The sequence below is a fragment of the Prionailurus bengalensis genome, chromosome B4 (assembly GCF_016509475.1).
Source record: "Prionailurus bengalensis isolate Pbe53 chromosome B4, Fcat_Pben_1.1_paternal_pri, whole genome shotgun sequence".
Taxonomy (NCBI): domain Eukaryota; kingdom Metazoa; phylum Chordata; class Mammalia; order Carnivora; family Felidae; genus Prionailurus; species Prionailurus bengalensis.
In genome coordinates, this window is record NC_057358.1 from 124,987,397 (window position 1) to 125,006,647 (window position 19,251).

Genomic DNA, 19,251 nt, shown 5'->3' on the forward strand with positions numbered 1-19,251 from the left:
AGAAGACTTTAATAAGCTTTCATTGTTAAAAATTAAAAAGATACATAAAGAGATAATAATAAAGCTTGAAAATCCACTTTTCAAATCACCAACACATACTCTTTTCCAGTTGGCCTCTGTCTTGTTTAACGTCATTTGAGTTCTCTTTCTATGCATTTGCATGCACACATGCACAAACGCGTTTACATAAAAGTATAAAGGTAGCCACAAGTCGACATTATTCGGCAACTGCCTTCTGTCAGTTTCTCATGTCTTCATAAATGTATTTCAGTTTTGGGGCGCCTGGGTGGCTTGGTCGGTTAAGCGTCCGACTTGGGGTCAGGTCATGATCTCACTGTCCCTGAGTTCGAGCCCCGTCGGGCTCTGTGCTGACCGCTCAGAGCCTGGAGCCTGTTTCAGATTCTGTGTCTTCCTCTCTCTCTGCCCCTCCCCTGTTCATGCTCTGTCTGTCTCTGTCTCAAAAATAAATAAACGTTAAAAAAATGTATTTCAGTTTTAAAAACAGATATCTAGTATTTCGTAATATGTATATATTAAACTTTATGTAATTATCCTCTATTGATGGGCATTAAGATCATTTCCTGTTAATATGTATTAAAAACCATGCAGCAATGAACACTGCTGTGTAAATATCTGTATACCTGTAGAATTACAGGGTAACACAGATCTCTATTTGCGGAAAAGCCCAGTTAGCCAGCATTTTGGAACACATTTAAATTGTGCTTCTTCTCCGCCGCCCCCCCCCCTCCCCCCCCCCCCCCCCCCCCCCCCCCCCCCCCCCCCCCCCGCCTTTTTAAGAAGAGAGGACGCGGGATAGGTTAGCGCAAGGTAAGCAGAGTAGTAAAATGCCTCCCTGGGGTGTTCGCGAAGTAACTCCTCTCACACACCGTTTTTTCTTCTCAAGATCAATCAGCACAGGACTTGCAAGAGAAGAGCGGCAAGAACTCTGATGGGGGGGTGGGGGTGGACAGGGAGGGCATTGGCAATTTGTGCTTCTTGTGAGAAGCACCTGGACAGCGACGTCCTCGAGGACCACGCCCTCCTGTTAAGCCACTAGTGCGTCAATTTTGCCCTTCTTAGGCTAGACTGATGGAGCAACTCCCCAGGTATTAAAAATGACCTGGAGACACCAGGGAGAAGTCAAAGGCACCGATGTGTCTTCAGATGTGAAGCGAACGGCGGTGAGGACCAAGTCCCGACCGCAGGACGCCTGGAGCACCGCCGCCACAGCGGCCGCCTCCGGCCGCCGCGGACGACTCGCTTTCCCAGCAGCCCCCGCGGCCCATAGGACCTTGAGCCGGGCCTGCCCTCGCGAGCGGGGGCGGGGCCGGGGCCGGAAGTCACGTGCCTCGACAGCCGCCCGGGTGAGGCTGCCTCGGTCGCCCAGTCTGGTTGGGGCTGTGACTGGGGGAGGCGCCGGGGTGATGGCGGTGGAGACTCTGTCCCCAGACTGGGAGTTCGACCGCGTTGACGACGGCTCACAGAGTAAGGGAGCGGCAGGGCAAGGGCTGCGGGTGGATGCTCGCCGGCCCGCCTCAACCCCCCACCGGCGGCGCTCCTGCGGGAGGGCTCTGCGTCGTGGTCGCCGCGCAGCCGTCCAGTTCGGGACACTTGCTGCCCCTTGAAGTGTGAGAGGGACGCGCCCTCGGGCGTTACTTTCGGGGTTGGGGCTCCAGCGGCGGTGGGTCAGGCCGGCCGGGTCAGGGCTCAGCGTCCGGGGCGGTGGCTCTCCCGAGGAGCCCGTGGTGCCCGGGGCAGCGGCGTCCCCTCTCCGCTACCCAGGGCCGGGCGGGGTGCGTCCAGGGAGGCCCAGCAGCCCGGGGAGCCGAGGCTGGCCCTGCCTCTGGCCTCTCGGGGCTTTCGCCACATGTGCGGAGTGTGCAGTTCTAGAACGGGCTGAGTGAGGTCCGGGTTCCTGTTTTCGCTTTCCTGTTTTTCTACTTTTCTTCCAATCAACTTTTGGAAGTTTGAGGATTTTTTCTGCGTGTTCTTACAGCGTAGAAGACAGCGGAAAAGCACTCTTCACGCGGAAAAAATAAACGAGCGAGTGCCAGTTTACCTCCTTCCGTGCCTTTTATTTACAAGTAGCGTTTTTCAGAGATGTTCTGTAGCTTCCGTTGCACCTAGAAAGGTTGCAAAAATTAAGCAACTTATACTTCATAAAATCGAGTCGTTTCGTTTTTAACTTGAAAGTCCAACCCCCAAAACCAAAGGTAGAGACCAAATAATTATTTTAGTGAAACTCTACTTAAGATTAATTCAAATTGGTAATGCTTCTTGTCTGTAGTGCTGTTAATCTGTTTGAGTGATATGAGAGATTGAGACCTCCCGCTTGTGAATTTGTTTCTTAATGCAGTTTTCCCAAAAGGTGAATGTAATTTTTAAAAATTACACGTGAACCCTGCCTAACTTTACAAAGAAAAAAATCATGTGTACCAACTTACATGTAATTAAGTAAGAAGCATGAGCTCAATTCATAAATGGTTTGCAGTTTTTCATAAAACATTCCATAAGTTAGTAGTTCTTATGCAGCATAGAAAAAAATCGTGGTGGTAATGACGTCCTTCAACTTTTTTTGTGGCGAGGATTTTGTATTTACTGTTATAAAGTGAACTGCGCCTTGTCATGTATGAGGTTTTATGGACAGAGGTCCCTTACTCTAGTATCTTCAAAAAACTGTAATGAAAATATATTGCTAGGTTTGAAAATAGTTCAACTGAGAGTAGGATGATCGGGTTCAGTCAACAGATATTTTCTGCATCCTAGGAACTGTATAAAGTATTAGGGCTACAGAGATTACACAAAGAATATTGAGATGAGCATGTAAATACATTTTTGGATTTGACTCTTGAGGAATCGCCCTGGATTTCTTCAAATCTTTTTATCATAACTTTGTACTGATTTTACAACTCTTGATTATTTTATCAGCAAGGAACTTTAATGTTATTGCAAGTTATCAGTTGCCCATTGCTTTGTGAATTCCCAGACTAACTGCCACCATACTTTTCTGGCATTGTCATGAAGAACTCATTTGCTGGTTAAATGCATGTAATTGAGAATTAGGCATGTATTTGGGATTTCAAGAATCTCTCACAGTTTTTAAATTTATGAGTCATATCTAGGTTGTCTTCTAAAATTGCCTAGGTTACTCCTGCAGTGAGATAGGAACCTCAGTGAATGGAACTGATCCACCTGATCTAGATCTCAGGCTCTGAGCATTAGTTGCAAAATAAGGGAGATTGGGGAGCTAGGTCTTTATCCTTAGAACATAATTTATCTTAGAGTTACTTTGCATTGCTAATTTGAGAGAAAAATTTTAGTTTTTTTAGAAGACCAACGATTGAATAGTTATTCACATCAATAAAAGAAACTGAATTGGATTTGCTGTCTTTGGAATAAGTAATTAATTCTTATGTATAAGATAGAATATCTCCTTTTAGTATTAATTTTGATGACTAGACATACTTTTATTGTCCAGTTTATTCCACTGACCCCTTAGAGTCATCTATTGTGTAAATTATGTAAATATTACCACTATATTCTATACTCAGTGTTCTTCATTTGGCTTTTCCAACTCTATTATGATAGTGAAGTCATTAAAATATCTTGGTGAATTTTGGGCGTTACAGAAATAACATGATAGAGCAGGTCTAAAACCGTTTTTAAAAGCAATATTTAGATGTATTTAAAAAATTTTTTTTCATGTTTATTTTTGAGAGAGACAGAGTGTGAGTGGGGAAGGGGCGGAGAGATGAAGACACAGAATCTGAAGCAGGCTTCAGGCTCTGAGCTGTCAGCACAGAGCCCCTTGTGGGGCTCGAGCACACGTGAACTGTGAGATTGTGACCTGAGCCGAAGTTGAATGCTTAACTGACTGAGCCACCTAGGCACCCCTGGATGTATTTTTAGACAGTAGTTTACAGTATAGAGAATTAAAAATTACTTTTTAAATTTTGCTTCTGTGACAACAGAGATTTTTGCGCCTGATACAGGTCTTTATTTATTTTTTTTGCAAAAAAGTTATTTATGACTAAAACATAGGATCAAGATGTTGAGCTATTGAAGGCATTATTCACATTATTTATGGGGTAAATAGGACAATAAATTTTTCATAGTACTTTAAAGTTATAGTTTAAATGTGGTATTACTGTATAACATGCACAGCTTTTAAAATTACTATTTGGAAAAGATGAAAAGCTGAATTATTGTTTAATTTTGAAACTTTATTTTCAAGACGTCCAGACATTCCAAAGTAATACATTTAAAAATGCTTAGTAAGTACTTTGCTGTGACTTTTGAGATTATTTGAAGTAAATGTCCTGTAATTCATTACTTGTACTTCTTACATACTATTTTAAAATTTAAATTTAGAAATTCATGCTGAAGTCCAGCTTAAGAATTACGGGAAATTTCTTGAGGAGTATACATCTCAACTGAGAAGAATTGAGGATGCATTGGATGATTCAATTGGTGATGTTTGGGATTTCAATCTTGATCCAATAGCATTAAAGGTTTGATTTTGTTTTATTTTTAATTTATGTGTGTATTTTCAGGACATACTATATCTTGAAAACATAGTTTTAAAAAATGGAATATACAGTTGGCCCTTGAACGATGTGGGGGTTAAGGGCACTGACTTCCCATGTCATTGAAAATCTGCAGATAACTTTTGACTCACCAAACTTCACCTCCTGTTGACCAGAAGCCTTACCAATAACATAAACAGTTCATTGACACATATTTTGTCTGACACATATTTTGACACAAATTATGTATTATATTCTTACAATAAGCTGGAGAAAAGAAAATGTTATTAAGAAAATCATGACGAAAAATACATTGACAGTACTGTACTGTGTTTATAAAAAAATGAATCCACATGTAAGTGGACTCACACAATTCAAACCTGTGTTGTTCAGAGTTCAACTGTATGTTTTTATTATTTGGAATCTAGAGAACTGAAACTTGGAGGACAAATTGTTAATTTATTCATCTCTAAGCCATGCAGTTGGTTTTTTTTTTTTTTTTTTTAAATGAATGACACAAACCTCTGAGGTAGCCTTTGTTTTTCACCAAGAAAATGAAGAGGGTTGGAATAAAATATTCAAGCTTTATTTTTTCCTTATTGATATTATTTTATGTGCAGTGAAATACATAGATTTACAATATACTGTTCGGTGAATTTTGTCAAACATCCATATCCATGTAACTCATATTCTAATGAAAATATGGAAGGTTTTCATCATTTCCCCTTATGCTATTTAGAGGATCTTAATGTGGGAGTACTGGCATTTTTGGTTTATTTTTTAAATTTTTTATTTAAATTCCAGTTAGTTAACATATAGTGTAATACTAGTTTTAGTAGAATTTAATTTGGGAGTAATTTCTTAATGCACAAAATAAGGCATTCCTGCTCTGTTCCATTTTCAGATCATTCTGTCTTGTTTTATCTTTGAAACTGTAATCGGTTACCACTTAATAATTAACATTTACTGAGCATTTATTATGTACTAGACACTGCCCTCAGTTACATATTGACTTTTTCAGTAACAGTTTTCTTTTTTTTTTTTTTTTTTAAATTTTTTTTTTCAACGTTTATTTATTTTTGGGACAGAGAGAGACAGAGCATGAACGGGGGAGGGGCAGAGAGAGAGGGAGACACAGAATCGGAAACAGGCTCCAGGCTCTGAGCCATCAGCCCAGAGCCCGATGCGGGGCTCGAACTCGCGGACCGCGAGATCGTGACCTGGCTGAAGTCGGACGCTTAACCGACTGCGCCACCCAGGCGCCCCAATCAGTAACAGTTTTCTTGAAATTCACATATCTCACAATTTTTGGAATTCACATATCGTATAATTCTTTGTTTTTTTTACTGTATTCACAGAATCATGCAGGTATCACTAGACTCAATTTTAGAGCATTTTCAACACCCTCAGAAGAAATCCTATGTCCCTTAGCAGTCACTCCTGATCTAGCGTGGTGTTAGTGCTAAGTACAAGGTTCAACGCAAGTTTGAATAGAACAGATAGGGCTAGACTCAATTTGTGTATTCAAAATTTCAATTATTTTTTTCAAATTAAAAAGAAATGTTCTTTCCCTCTGTTACTATAGCTTTTGCCTTATGAACAGTCTTCCCTTTTGGAACTCATAAAGACTGAAAACAAGGTACAGATTTCTAAACCTAAAAATCTTATTTTTTGAAATGCTTTAGTTATCTGCTATAACTTATATTTTTTATGTTTTTACACATGAAACTAGGTCTTGAACAAAGTCATTACTGTTTATGCTGCACTTTGTTGTGAAATCAAGAAATTAAAGTATGAGGTAATTATTTGTACTCTTAAGATGTTAAAAACATATAAAAGCAAATATGTGCTTACATATACAGTGTATATAAAGATTTATTGCATGTTGAATTGTTTATTTAAAGTAATACTAATAGTGATTACCATTCACTGAGTGTGCTTTCTGTGTACCAGACACCATAGGAATCCTGTTCATATGTAGAATGAAAGGCAGATAGTATGAGGAATAGATGAGGAAACAGATGAGCTTAAAGAGGATGTCACTTGCCTAACATTTTACTGGTGGTAACTGTTTGAGTCTGGGTCTGCATACCTTCAGAGTCTGTGTTATCTGCCACATATACTAGCTTTCTAGATTAATTGACTTTTTAGCCTTTTTTTTTTTTTTTTTTTTTTTAAAGTGAGCTCCATGCCCAGCATGGGGCTTGAAGTCACCACCCTGAGATTAAGAGTTGCATGCTCTACTGACTGATCCAGCCAGGCATCCCAAGATATAACTGATTTAAAAAAAAAAAAAAAGCTTTGGATTTTTAATATGCTTTGTATTACCTTACCCATGGGTCATTAAAACTCTGGTAGAAGTTGGTAAACTTCCTCTTTTTTTCTGTACCCTTTTTATACCATGCAGTTGCTTTCTCTTCTCATGAACTAGTGGGAGGATGTGGGACAATTAGAATGGTTAGAAAAGACAAAGGCAAGGGTAAAGAAATTAAGAGATAACTTTGAGTATTAATGATGTCTTTGGTAGTCTAAAGATAAATTGAATTTACCTGTTTTGTAAGCAGTTTTTGAATTTAAGTGGATTTGTATGTGATGTAGTCCTCTGATTATTATTAAATTATGGATAACTAAGAGAGCCTAGGAATTTAGAAACAAAATAGCAACCTTTAAAATTATTTTATTTTTTTTTAAACAGGCGGAAACTAAATTTTATAATGGTCTCTTGTTTTATGGAGAAGGAGGTAAGTTTTAAAATTTTACATCGTAATGCCATAATGCCTTTTTGACATTGAAATGAACAAAAAGTTGACAATTCTAGGACTACCATGATTATATGATGTATTAATGTGAGAAAAGAAATATTCAGATTTTTTGTTGGTTTATTTGTTTTGATAAGCAGATGGAAAAAGCCTGAGTGATGAAGCAGCAGCAAATTCTCAAATCTATTTGTGATATTTTTATAACTTACAAAGCACCGTGGCTAGATAAGGATTTTCCTTGAATTCACTAAATAGTGAAACAGATGATTGTTTTAACTGAATCATTAATGATTGTCTCATTTTTCTTTTCAGTATAAACATTCTGTTTTCAATAGTATGCAGTTTAGAAGATATACTAATAAAAGTTGTATTTATTTTTCTTTTTGGGTCTTGACTAAGTTTAAACTAAAAAATTGAAATATGACTCTTTATGTTGCCCTTTAAAGCTACAGATTCCAGCATGGTGGAAGGTGATTGCCAAATTCAAATGGGAAGATTTATTTCATTTTTACAGGTAACTAGTTTTGACTTTTTGCTGTTTTTTCTTTTTTTCTTAAAGTTTGGGTAGATTACACTCAAAAAAGAGTTCAAATGCTAAGAACGTGTACTGTGAGAGTAAGACACTTAGTTGGCATTGAATTATGGTTAAGAGGTCATAATTCCTGAAAGATTTTCATAGCATTTTATGGAAATCAGGTATCAAAGTCAGTTTGTTTCTTTCTTTCTTCCTTTCATATTTTCATTTGTGGACAATTTGTCACCATGCCTTTTAAAATAATTTAAACTTTGGGGTGCTTGGGTGTCTCAGTCGGTTGAGCATCTGACTTCGGCTCAGGTCATGATCTCGTGGTTTGTGAGTTCGAGCCCCGCATTGGGCTCTGTGCTGACAGCTCAGAGCCTGGAGCCTGCTTTGGATTCTGTGTCTCCCTCTCTCTCTGCCCCTCCCCTGCTTGCTCTCTGTCTCTGTCTCTCTCAAAAATAATAAACATTAAAAATAAATAAAAGTTGGAGGGCTGAAAGAAAAGAGGGTGACATCTTGCCATTTGTAGCAATGTGGATGGAACTAGAGTGTCTTATACTAAGCAAAATAAGAAAGATATCATATGATTTCACTCATGTGGAATTTAAGAAACACAACAGATGAACATAGAGGAAGGGAAAGAAAAATAAGATAAAAACAGAGAGGGAGGCAAACCATAAGGGACTCTTAAATACGGAGAACATACTGAGGGTTGCTGGGGGTGAGGAGTTAAGTGGGTGATGGGCATTAAGGAGGGCACTTGTTGGAATGAGCACAGGGTGTCATATGTAAGAGATGATGGGTTCTACTCCTGAAGCCAGCACTACCCTGTATGTTGAGTAACTTGAAAGTACATTTAAAAAAGTGAAAGGAAGATAGGTCATCCAGAGAAAGCAGATACCACCTCTGCATCAAGGGAAAAAAGGGAAAGGGTTGGGGTTGCCAGAATCTGGGAGTTTGGAGCAGGAGCCCTGTGGAGTTAGTGCTCACATCTGTGAAGGAACCAGCGCTGCCTGGTGGGCTGGTACCTCTGAGACAGCAACATGGGGTTGGTTCTGTAGTGCTGAAAGAAGCTGAAGGCTGGAGCAAACTGCCGTTGATGGGGTGGACTGCTCTTGTCTGGGTTTTATTGATAAAATCAGCAAGAAGTAGGGGCGCCTGGGTGGCTCAGTTAAGCATCCAGCTCTTGATTTTGGCTCAGGTCACGATCTCATTGTGGTGAGATTGAGTCTCTCGTTGGGCTCAGCATGGAACCTACTTGGGATTCTCTCTCATGCTCTCTCTCAAAATACGTAACTTAAGAAAAAGCAAGAAATAGAAAGAATGTCCTTTTCCTGCCCTCTAGTGTCCTTTTAGTGCCACCTGTTGACAGAACCTAATGGGAAACCTGCTGGCAGGAGTCTAAGAAATGTAATTTGCAGGGTCCCCAGTGAATGTGTCAGTTTCTCTGTCTAGTTTTATCAAATTTCACATTTCTTATTTTCAGGATATTCTGTATGGTGCATACAAGTTTAAAATTGTTAATCATTCTTTGTAACTTGAATCTGTTATGTGGTAATCCTGTTTAACTATAATAATTACATATGTAATATATGATTGTATAAGTATGTGTTATAAACTGTGGCTCTGATATACTAACAAACTCTATTTTGTCTGATATTATCACTGTCCCAGCTCTGTTTTAGTTAACATTTTCTTGATTTATTTTTTTATATTCTCTCAACCCTTCAGTATCGTTATGTTTGAGTTGTGATTCTTTTTTTTTTTTTTTAATTTTTTTTTTCAACATTGATTTATTTTTGGGACAGAGAGAGACAGAGCATGAACGGGGGAGGGGGCAGAGAGAGAGGGAGACACAGAATCGGAAACAGGCTCCAGGCTCTGAGCCATCCGCCCAGAGCCTGACGCGGGGCTTGAACTCACGGACCGCGAGATCGTGACCTGCCTGAAGTCGGACGCTTAACCGACTGCGCCACCCAGGCGCCCCTGAGTTGTGATTCTTTAAAGTCACATGTATCTGGATTTTGCTTTATTACATGATCTGAAAGTCTGAAGATCTCTGTCTTTTAATTGGCTAATTCTATTTTATTTAAATAGTCTATTACTTAGACTTGTTTCTTCCTTTTTTATTTTGTGCTGTTTGTCTGAATTTTATGTTCTTTGCTTTTATTGAACTTTTAGAAGTTTAATAAGAAAGGTAAAACTAGAGCTATTTAAAAAAAATTTTTTTTAATGTTTATTTTTTTTTAAAAAAAAAAAATTTTTTTTTTTTCAACGTTTTTTATTTATTTTTGGGACAGAGAGAGACAGAGCATGAACGCGGGAGGGGCAGAGAGAGAGGGAGACACAGAATCAGAAACAGGCTCCAAGCCATCAGCCCAGAGCCCGATGCGGGGCTCGAACTCACGGACCGCGAGATCGTCACCTGGCTGAAGTCGGACGCTTAACCGACTGCGCCACCCAGGCGCCCCCTAATGTTTATTTTTGAGAGAGAGAGATACAGAGTGCAAGCGGGGGAGGGGCAGAGAGGGAGACACAGAATGTGAAGCAGGCTCCAGGCTCTGAGCTGTCAGCACAGAGACCAACGCGTGGCTCGAACTCATGAACCATGAGATCATAACCTGAGCCAAAGTTGGACGCTTAACTGAGCCACATAGGCGCCCCTAAAACTAGAGCTATTTAAGTAAAATTGAAATGCATTATTTATTTTTGTTTTCAAACATTTAAAATTGTTTTTGGATCTCATTGACAGCTGCATAAAATTAAAATTTTAAACCTTCAACAAGTGTTTCATAAGCCCTAGCATATGTTAGGAACTGTTCTTGGTGCTGGGGATACAGCATTGCACAAAACCAACAGAAATTCCTGCCCTTGTAGAACTTAAAATTTAGCCACAGATTTAATCAGGCTTTAAATACTTTTGCATACCAGTTGTTTTTTTAGGTTTAAGCGTTGAGAGCTTCTGAAAAGAAATTTTCAGAAGGTATGGGACGTGGTAGATGCAAATTAATTTTTTCATGACAAACATATGCCTGCAGTCAGTAGTATTTCCCTTTCTGTGTACCAAATCTGTTTATAGGGGAGGTTAAGGGTCATAAGCATTTGAAGTTATTTCAGAGTGACTTCTGGAGAGCCTTTCCCTCGTTGTCCTACTTCCTAAATTGCCAGCTCTTGAGCTTCTTTGTTCAGGTGTTCATTTTTTTATTCACTTCACGGGACAGAACTTTATTGAGAAGCACTTGAGGGTTAGTCATCATGCTGGACAGTGGATACTTAAAGAAGGAATAAGACAGTCTCTGTCATTTAAGAATTACATGAGTAACTAAAGTATATTTAAAATAAAAGTATGAATGAAATGCTGTGGGGACAAAGCAGTAGAAATGACTTTGGGAGGCAGGAGAAGGGTTAAGGACTGCTTACTTGAAGGATGTTTGGAATTGTCTGCAGGTTAACTGGAAATTTTACTGGAAAACTGTTTTGTTTTTGTTTACCATTGTTACATAAAATAGAGAAATGGTGACATTTAAAAAGCAACTATGTAACATATACTCAACTTGTCATTTCAGGAACTATCTTGTTTTGTGACAAGGTGCTATGAAGTGGTGATGAATGTAGTCCATCAGTTGGCTGCCCTCTATATCAGTAACAAGTAATGGATTTTGTAAATATTTGTGCATTTATAATAGAGATGCAGGGAATGTTTTTCTAAAACTAGCCAGTTACCCGAAATAATTTTTCATTTGTTTACTTATTCTCTCATTCATTTATTCAGCATCTTTTGAAGATGCATGATGTTTCAAACAGTACTTGATGTGTATAATACATAGGTTAATAAGACAATTTCTACCATGGTAAATGATGTTATCTCTCTGAATAAGAATGTTGACAGAATAAACTTAAATTTGATTATATAGAATAGGCTAATATGGAATTAGAACTCGTACCAAATTCTCTCCCATTATTTCTCCTTTACATTGTTTCCTGGCTTATTAGAATCACATGGGACATTTCTACAACTGCAGAATCTGGCGGAGTGGTGCCAGGGAATCTACACTGAAAAAGAGTTTGGTTTTACTCAGTTGATCTTGCAAGTTTGAGAACCACTGTTCTAGAGAAGAATAATCAAATTTTCATAGAGCCCTTACTGTTCTTAGTACTACAGAGTAATATCTCACATTTGATTAATTCTTTATACTTAAAAACTTTCCCATTTGCTATTTAATTATAATCTTACAGGAACTTTGTTTGGGTATATGACAAAGGGTTCTCAATTATGAGAAGTAACTGAGACCCAGAGGAATTCTATAAGATTCCATAGCAATTTAGATGCTGTTCTTTTGATCACCAGGTCCATTCATTGTTGTTCTTAGTATACCAGAATGCATCTTAACTGTTGCTATGAACTGGAAGACTGTGTTAACTGTTTCTCATTCTCATGTTTTTCTCTGCAGTTAGGTGTTTATGTTCTGTTCTTTCACTGAAGCTATCCTCAGGGCAGGGGGGAATGAGAGCATGAGAGCATGACTGCACATCTGCAGTATCTGATGTGTAATTCAAAGAGAACTCCCCACCACCATGCCCCTGTCCAAAAGAGATGAAATTTATTTGTATTCTGAATTTAATTTTTAAAATATTCTATCCTGTGGAATATTTGTATGTGCTTTGATGTATAAATACTGTCTTAAATTATTTACTGTTGAGTAGGAGATGTCTAGGAAGTAAAATTTGAATTATCCTGGGGCTTTTGACTTTGGCATGTTGTTTGTATGCATTGTTTTTCAGTAGGAATGAGAACTCAGAAATAAACCTGACTAGTTTCCAAATGCCAGTTTGGGTAAGATAACGAAGATTCTGGTTGGGAATTGAAAAATTCTAATAGTTTAGAAAGAAATGAATATCAGTTTCACTATTTCGCCACCTCCATCCCAAACTTGATCCTTCAGGTTTAAAGGCTAGGGTTATTCATGGGTCACATATGGTCATTTCCCTACCCGTTGAGTTTAGGTATAGACAAGGATAACCCTGACTCTGTATACATGTTCGTTCTCTTCTTAGAAAAGTGGAGTGTGGCCCCATAAGTTATAGTGACTATAGCTGAAATAAAGCTAAATACATGTTAAAAGTCCAAGAGCTTCTGCTATGTGTTTTTCTTAAAAACAAAAAAGTTTTTTTTTTTAATTGGATGCTATTTTATTACAGGATTGCACCCAAAATTATAGAGACAACTGGAGTTCATTTTCAGGTAAAAGTCATTTAACTTGATCTGTAAAACTGTAATTTTTACTATATTTTACTGTGGAGTTTGTGTGATGGGGGAGTACAACAATTATAGCAAGACTCTTCAGAAAAAAAATTTTTTTTTGCTTCTTTTTAATTTGTGAAGTTGATGAGGCATTATTGACCCACTAGCAGTATAATTCTTAGTTTTTCCCAGTAGTGGCCCAATGCAAATTCTCTAAGTGGTCTCTTTGGAGAGTGAAATAATTCTGCAATATCCCAGTTAAGGATGAAATAGTGGGCAAAGCGTTTCTCTAAGGCTTACTGTTCCATCTGAGGATTAATAGTTTCATCTGTACGTTAATAAACTGATTTACCCACTGCTTTAATTTAGTAATTCGCCCAGTGTGTTTAACTTTAAAAATCCATAGGAAGCTTAACTTCTAACTAGTGATTAAATGGTAATCAGTAAAGGTTTTTTGACAGACTATGTATGAGCACTTGGGAGAGCTGCTAACAGTTTTGCTTACCTTGGATGAAATTATTGATAATCATGTCACATTGAAAGAGCACTGGACTATGTACAAAAGGTGAGCCAATTAAATGTTTGAAATATTCTCTTTATATAGTTAACGTGTTAGTAAAAAAGAAACAAATGTAAATGATGCAGCTCTTTTAAAAGACCTGGAGACCTATATTTAGAAGGATCTCCTGTCACATGTTTCTATGAATACAGTAACCATTTTTTTAATTAATAATCTATTTACTTTTTAATTTACATCCAAGTTAGCATATGGTGCAACAATGATTTCAGGAGTAGATTCCTTAATTCCCCTTAGCCGTTTAGCCCATCCCCCCTCCCATAACCCCTCCAGTAACCCTCAGTTTGTTCTCCATATTTATGAGTCTCTTCTGTTTTGTCTCCCGTTTTTGTATTATTTTTGTTTCCCTTCCCTTATGTTTATCTGTTTTGTCTCTTAAAGTCCTCATATGAGTGAAGTCATATGCTATTTGTCTTTCTCTGACTAATTTTGCTTAGCATAATACCCTCTAGTTCCATCCATGTAGTTGCAAATGGCAAGATTTCATTCTTTTTGATTACTGAGTAATACTCCATTGTGTGTGTGTGTGTGTGTATACATATATATACACACATAATATGTACACACACATATATATACGTGTATACGTGTATACATATATATATACATATATACGTATGTATATATATACATCTGCTTTATCCACATCTTTATCCACATCTTTATCCATTCATCTGTGGAAGGACATTTGGGCTCTTTCCAGACTTTGGCTATTGTTGATAGTGCTGCTATAAACATTGGGGTGCATGTGCCCCTTCGAAACTGCATACCCGTATCCTTTGGATAGATATCTAGTAGTGCAATTGCTGGTCGTAGGGTAGTTCTATTTTTAATTTTTTTGAGAAACCTCCATACTATTTTCCAGAGTGGTTGCACCAGCTTGCATTCCCACCAACAATGCAAAAGAGATCCTCTTTCTCCACATCCTCGCCGACATCTGTTGTTGCCTGAGTTGTTAATGTTAACCATTCTGACATACAGTAACCATTTTTAAATTTCAGATGGGCTTGTTTGAGAGTATGGTATACTTATATAAAGCATCCTAATACTTAAAGTATATTAGAATGTTAATTTGACTACCTTAGAACTCAGAGTTATTTTTTTCTTGGGTTCTGTTCAAGTGACAGTTGTTTTCCTGAACTTGGTTTTATTTCATTGTATATTCTTAAGACTTCTTTAAGTCCAGGGATTTTATTTAGTTCATCTGGTATCTAGAGAGTACCAGACACCTGAATTTAGGATGATATAAAAAAGGCATGATTAGAAAATTAAATATATTAGCATTGGTTTTGTTCAGGTTTTCAAATGTGTAGAGCCAAACAAGCAATCAATACAAATGTAAAATTTTGATTTCTTGGAAATTTTTCAATTGAAGAATTATTAGTAAAATTGAAGGTCTTTCTCCTAATCTTCCACAAGGTTACTGAAATCTGTCCATCACAATCCTTCAAAATTTGGAATTCAGGAAGAAAAGCTAAAGCCGTTTGAAAAGTTTTTGCTGAAGCTAGAAGGGCAGTTACTTGATGGAATGATATTTCAGGTATGACAGCTCTATCAGGCTATACTAAATGGGCTTGTATTAGTTGATCCAGCTCAGAACTCTGTATGACACTTTGATAGCATACCATTGAAATATGTTTTCTTTAGAAGTGTTTGGCTTAAAACATTGTCAGTGTACTAAATGTAATTATTTCAGTACCTAGCAGCAAACAAAATTAATGGTACTAGTTGTATTTGGGGTTGAGGGGTTTTTTTTTTTTTTAATTATGTAGAAGGATAAAACTATTCAAGGATTAAGATCTAAGCAGTTGCTTTAGTGTTTGTTGTTAAACTCTAGATTTGGGTGTGTTTAGGGACGCCTGGATGGCTCAGTAGGTTAGGCGTCCGACTTTGGCACAGGTCATGATCCTGCCTTCATGGGTTCAAGCCCTGTGTTGGGCTTTGAGCTGACAGCTCGGAGCCTGGAGCCTGCTTTAGATGCTGTGTCTCCCTTTCTTTGTGCCCCTCCCTTGCTTGTACTCTCTCTCCCATAAATGAATGAATGAATGTTTAATTCTTCCTAGGCTCAGGGAATATAATTTGGGTCTGTGTAGTCCAGGTAGCTTCCTACTATTTAGTAGCTATTTTAAGTTTAAATTAGTTAAAATGAAATAAAATTTCACTTTCTCCACCACTTTCACGTGCTTAATAGCTGCATATACATAATCTAATCATTGCGGCAGACACTTCAAACTTACATGTTATATATTAATAATATCTTAATAAAGCTGAGGGAAAAATAGCCACAATTAGTCTGTGACTAGCTATCCTGTCAGCATAGAAATGTAGAACATTTCTATGATCACAGAAAGTTCTATTGGATAGCATTGCTTTGGGTAGTATTTATTAGAAATTGCAATATATTTATATTTAAAATCTGCTTCAAGGTTATTTTTAACATATTTTTACATAATGACAATAAAAAAGTTGATATATAGTTGACACATAATGTTAGTTTCAGGCATACAACATAGTGATTTGACATCTATACATTATGCTATTCTGAGGATCACACATTTTACAGATTGATCCCAACTATTGTTTATACTAATTAACAGCTAATATATTTGATTCAGAAGATAATTTTTTGTCATTGAGTCTTTTTCCAGGAGACATTCTGATACATGCTGTAATAAAGTGCTAGGAAAGTAATCATCAGAAAAAATACACTCTTCTCTTAAAAGTGCGTGGTAAAATAATAAAACGTTTTCCGTGCTTCATCAGATACATCTTCCATACGTCACTGAGCATCACTGTGTGTATCTCTTCATGTAGAATTTTGAATTTGTGGTTCAGTTGTATTTCACTAACTAGGGACTTAAGTACATAAGTACATATTTTTCACTCAAAAGGATTTAATTATTAGATGACATTAAGGTAAAAACTTGAGCCTCAGTGTTACTGAGATTAAAATGATGAATGTAGAAGTTTGTCACACGGTGTATATTTAAGTCTGTTTAATAACTTATTGAAAGTTTAAATTTCCCTTTAAATGTTTCCTATTTAGGCCTGCATAGAACAGCAGTTTGATTCTCTCAATGGAGGAGTATCTGTGTCAAAAAATAGCACTTTTGCTGAAGAATTTGCACATAGTATTCGCTCAATTTTTGCAAATGTAGAAGCCAAACTTGGTAATATAAAATGCATTTTTAAAATTTTTGTTGATAAAGTTTGCATTTCCTTGCATGTAGAATTAAGTATATTTTTCTCTCATGCTATTGTTTTATAAGGAGAACCTTCTGAAATTGACCAGAGAGACAAGTACGTTGGAATTTGTGGACTCTTTGTACTGCATTTTCAAATTTTTCGGACTATTGATAAAAAGTTTTATAAATCTTTATTGGACATTTGTAAGAAGGTAAGAACTTGGAACTTTTTTTTTTCAACTTGAGTAGGTGAAAAAGATTTTGGATAAAATTGGATATTCTAAAATGTATTTTATTCCTGATTATAAAAATAGTAATTTTTACAGTACTTTGTAATAATTATAAAAATAATACCATAAGAATTTTTAAAAACCAAGCATTCCCAGGGCACCCGGGTGGGTTGAGCGTCCCAACTCTTGATTTTGCCTCAGGCCATCATCTCATGGTTTGTGAGTTTGAGCCCTGCATTGGGCTCTACTTTGGGTTCTGTGCCCACAGTGTGGAGCCTGCTTGAGATTCTCTCTCCTCTCTGCCCATCCCTCGTGCTCCCTCTCTCTCTGAAAATAAGCATTTTTTAAAACCCAAAAACCAAGCATTCCAGAAATAAGTAACATAGTAAATGGAAGTACTGCATAATTCCACATCATATAAATACCTATTCGTGGAAGTTCTTCCAGATTTTTTCCTATAAATTAACTTCCTATTACTGTCACTGCTGTTTTCTTTTTCTTTGGTTCTTCTCCTCTTCTTGCCATTCCTTCTCATTATTGAAGTGGAAAAAAATTAAAATTTTTTTTTTTTTTACATCTTTGCTATTTCCATGATGTGACACACCTGATTTCAAAATTGAAAACTTTGTGTGTAAAATCGAGTGATATGTGACCATGAGAATCCAGCCATCTTGGGTCTTTTATTTTTTCACTAATATAGAATAAAAGTAAAAGTGGTGAAGATTGAAGTTTCTGTTTGCTTTTTGCATATTTTTATCTGAATATCTATGAGAGTGTGTAAGTGTTTAATATTTAGGCAGAATAAAACTTTCTCATGCCCCATATCAGATATTAGAATGCCTTAATTGTGCCACAGTAAGATAATTTGTGTCATATGTATAAATGATTGTAAGTTGTCTTCCCGTTGTGTATTGTAGGACTATTAAACAGCTTACTGTTAGCCTGAATTTATTGATTTCCCTCTCTTACATTTACTATTTCAGGTACCAGCCATCACTCTAACTGCTAATATTATTTGGTTTCCTGATAATTTTTTGATCCAGAAAATACCAGCAGCTGCCAAACTTCTAGACAGAAAAAGTCTTCAAGCCATTAAAATACACAGAGATACTTTCCTACAGCAGAAAGCTCAATCACTTACCAAGTGAGTTTATAAGTACCCGTAATGAAAGTGTTTAGATACTTCATATTCTTGGATCTTACACTGACTCTAAATATATGGAAAATATTTGGTTATAAGATCAAATGTACTTACTCATTACCAGAGAAGAGGTTAGACAATCTCTAGGAGGCTTAATTTTTAGGAGTTTTTTTGGTTTTGTTTTAAATGTTTTAGCTTTAAACTTAAAGATGCAGGAAAATTGTACTTTATGGAGATGTGTGTGTATATATAGGCACACATACATATGTATACATGTATTTGCAGACATATACACATACTTTTTATCAGACGCATTAAATATTTTGTGTAGAGTGAAGTTCCCGCAGTAGATGTCATTTGATGACATCAAAAACATTGGGTGTCCATGACTCAGTGATAATTTTTGGAGGCGTTGACTTTAATTTGATGCACTCCTTTTTTTAATTTGTTTTTATGAAAGTAACATATGTACATACTTAAGTCCAAAAGTACTAAAAGTTGAAAGGGAAAAACAACTGTCCTCTGTTCAGTTTCCCCCTGTACCTGAGTCCTGTTCCCTAACAGAATACTTTTAACGTTAGTTTCTTCTGATATTTACATCCTTATGTTGTTACATAATGTAATAACAATCAGATATTCTTCTGATGTTTACATCCTATTTTGTTGAAGTCTTACTATGCAAATTTTCAAATACACACAAAAGAGAGAAAATAGATGAGTTCCCGTGTTCTCATCACCTAGCCTCAGCACTTAATTTACTGCACATTGTTTCTTGAGTGCGTTGCTAAAATCACACACTGACCTGGATGAAGATTTTAGTGAAGTGATGCAGGACTGTGCCACTGGCTCTGTGCTGGACACAGTTTTTATTTGTGATATGATTAGAAGATAATAGGGATATTTATTCATTTTCTTTCGATCTTGACTGTCAAGGGGAAATTGGACCACTACTGCAGAATGGGGGAAGAAGGAGTACATCAGGAATATAGGAGTCCCCTAAAGCATCTCTTAGTACTCTCAAGTTTGGTGGTTCAAGTCCATAGAAAATGACAATTACTCAATTCAGGCAGG

General features: G+C 37.0%; 1 protein-coding gene across 3 annotated transcripts in view; it reads left to right on the forward strand.

Annotated features, from left to right (window-relative positions):
- Nucleotides 1-1,334: 1,334 nt before the first annotated feature.
- Nucleotides 1,335-19,251, forward strand: part of WASHC4 (WASH complex subunit 4) — a 62,893-nt gene continuing 44,976 nt past the window's right edge. For 2 of the 3 annotated variants that reach the window (XM_043562389.1, XM_043562388.1), the window contains exons 1-13: nucleotides 1,346-1,485; nucleotides 4,372-4,511; nucleotides 6,112-6,165; nucleotides 6,259-6,324; nucleotides 7,222-7,267; nucleotides 7,732-7,799; nucleotides 11,372-11,454; nucleotides 13,005-13,047; nucleotides 13,509-13,612; nucleotides 15,044-15,164; nucleotides 16,671-16,794; nucleotides 16,894-17,021; nucleotides 18,023-18,183. In XM_043562389.1, the coding sequence (XP_043418324.1) occupies nucleotides 1,425-1,485; nucleotides 4,372-4,511; nucleotides 6,112-6,165; nucleotides 6,259-6,324; nucleotides 7,222-7,267; nucleotides 7,732-7,799; nucleotides 11,372-11,454; nucleotides 13,005-13,047; nucleotides 13,509-13,612; nucleotides 15,044-15,164; nucleotides 16,671-16,794; nucleotides 16,894-17,021; nucleotides 18,023-18,183 (1,199 nt within the window). In that variant the 5' untranslated portion in view covers nucleotides 1,346-1,424. Of the gene's footprint in view, nucleotides 1,486-4,371; nucleotides 4,512-6,111; nucleotides 6,166-6,258; nucleotides 6,325-7,221; nucleotides 7,268-7,731; nucleotides 7,800-11,371; nucleotides 11,455-13,004; nucleotides 13,048-13,508; nucleotides 13,613-15,043; nucleotides 15,165-16,670; nucleotides 16,795-16,893; nucleotides 17,022-18,022; nucleotides 18,184-19,251 lie in introns of all 3 variants that reach the window. The other variant, XM_043562387.1, reaches the window with a different exon arrangement.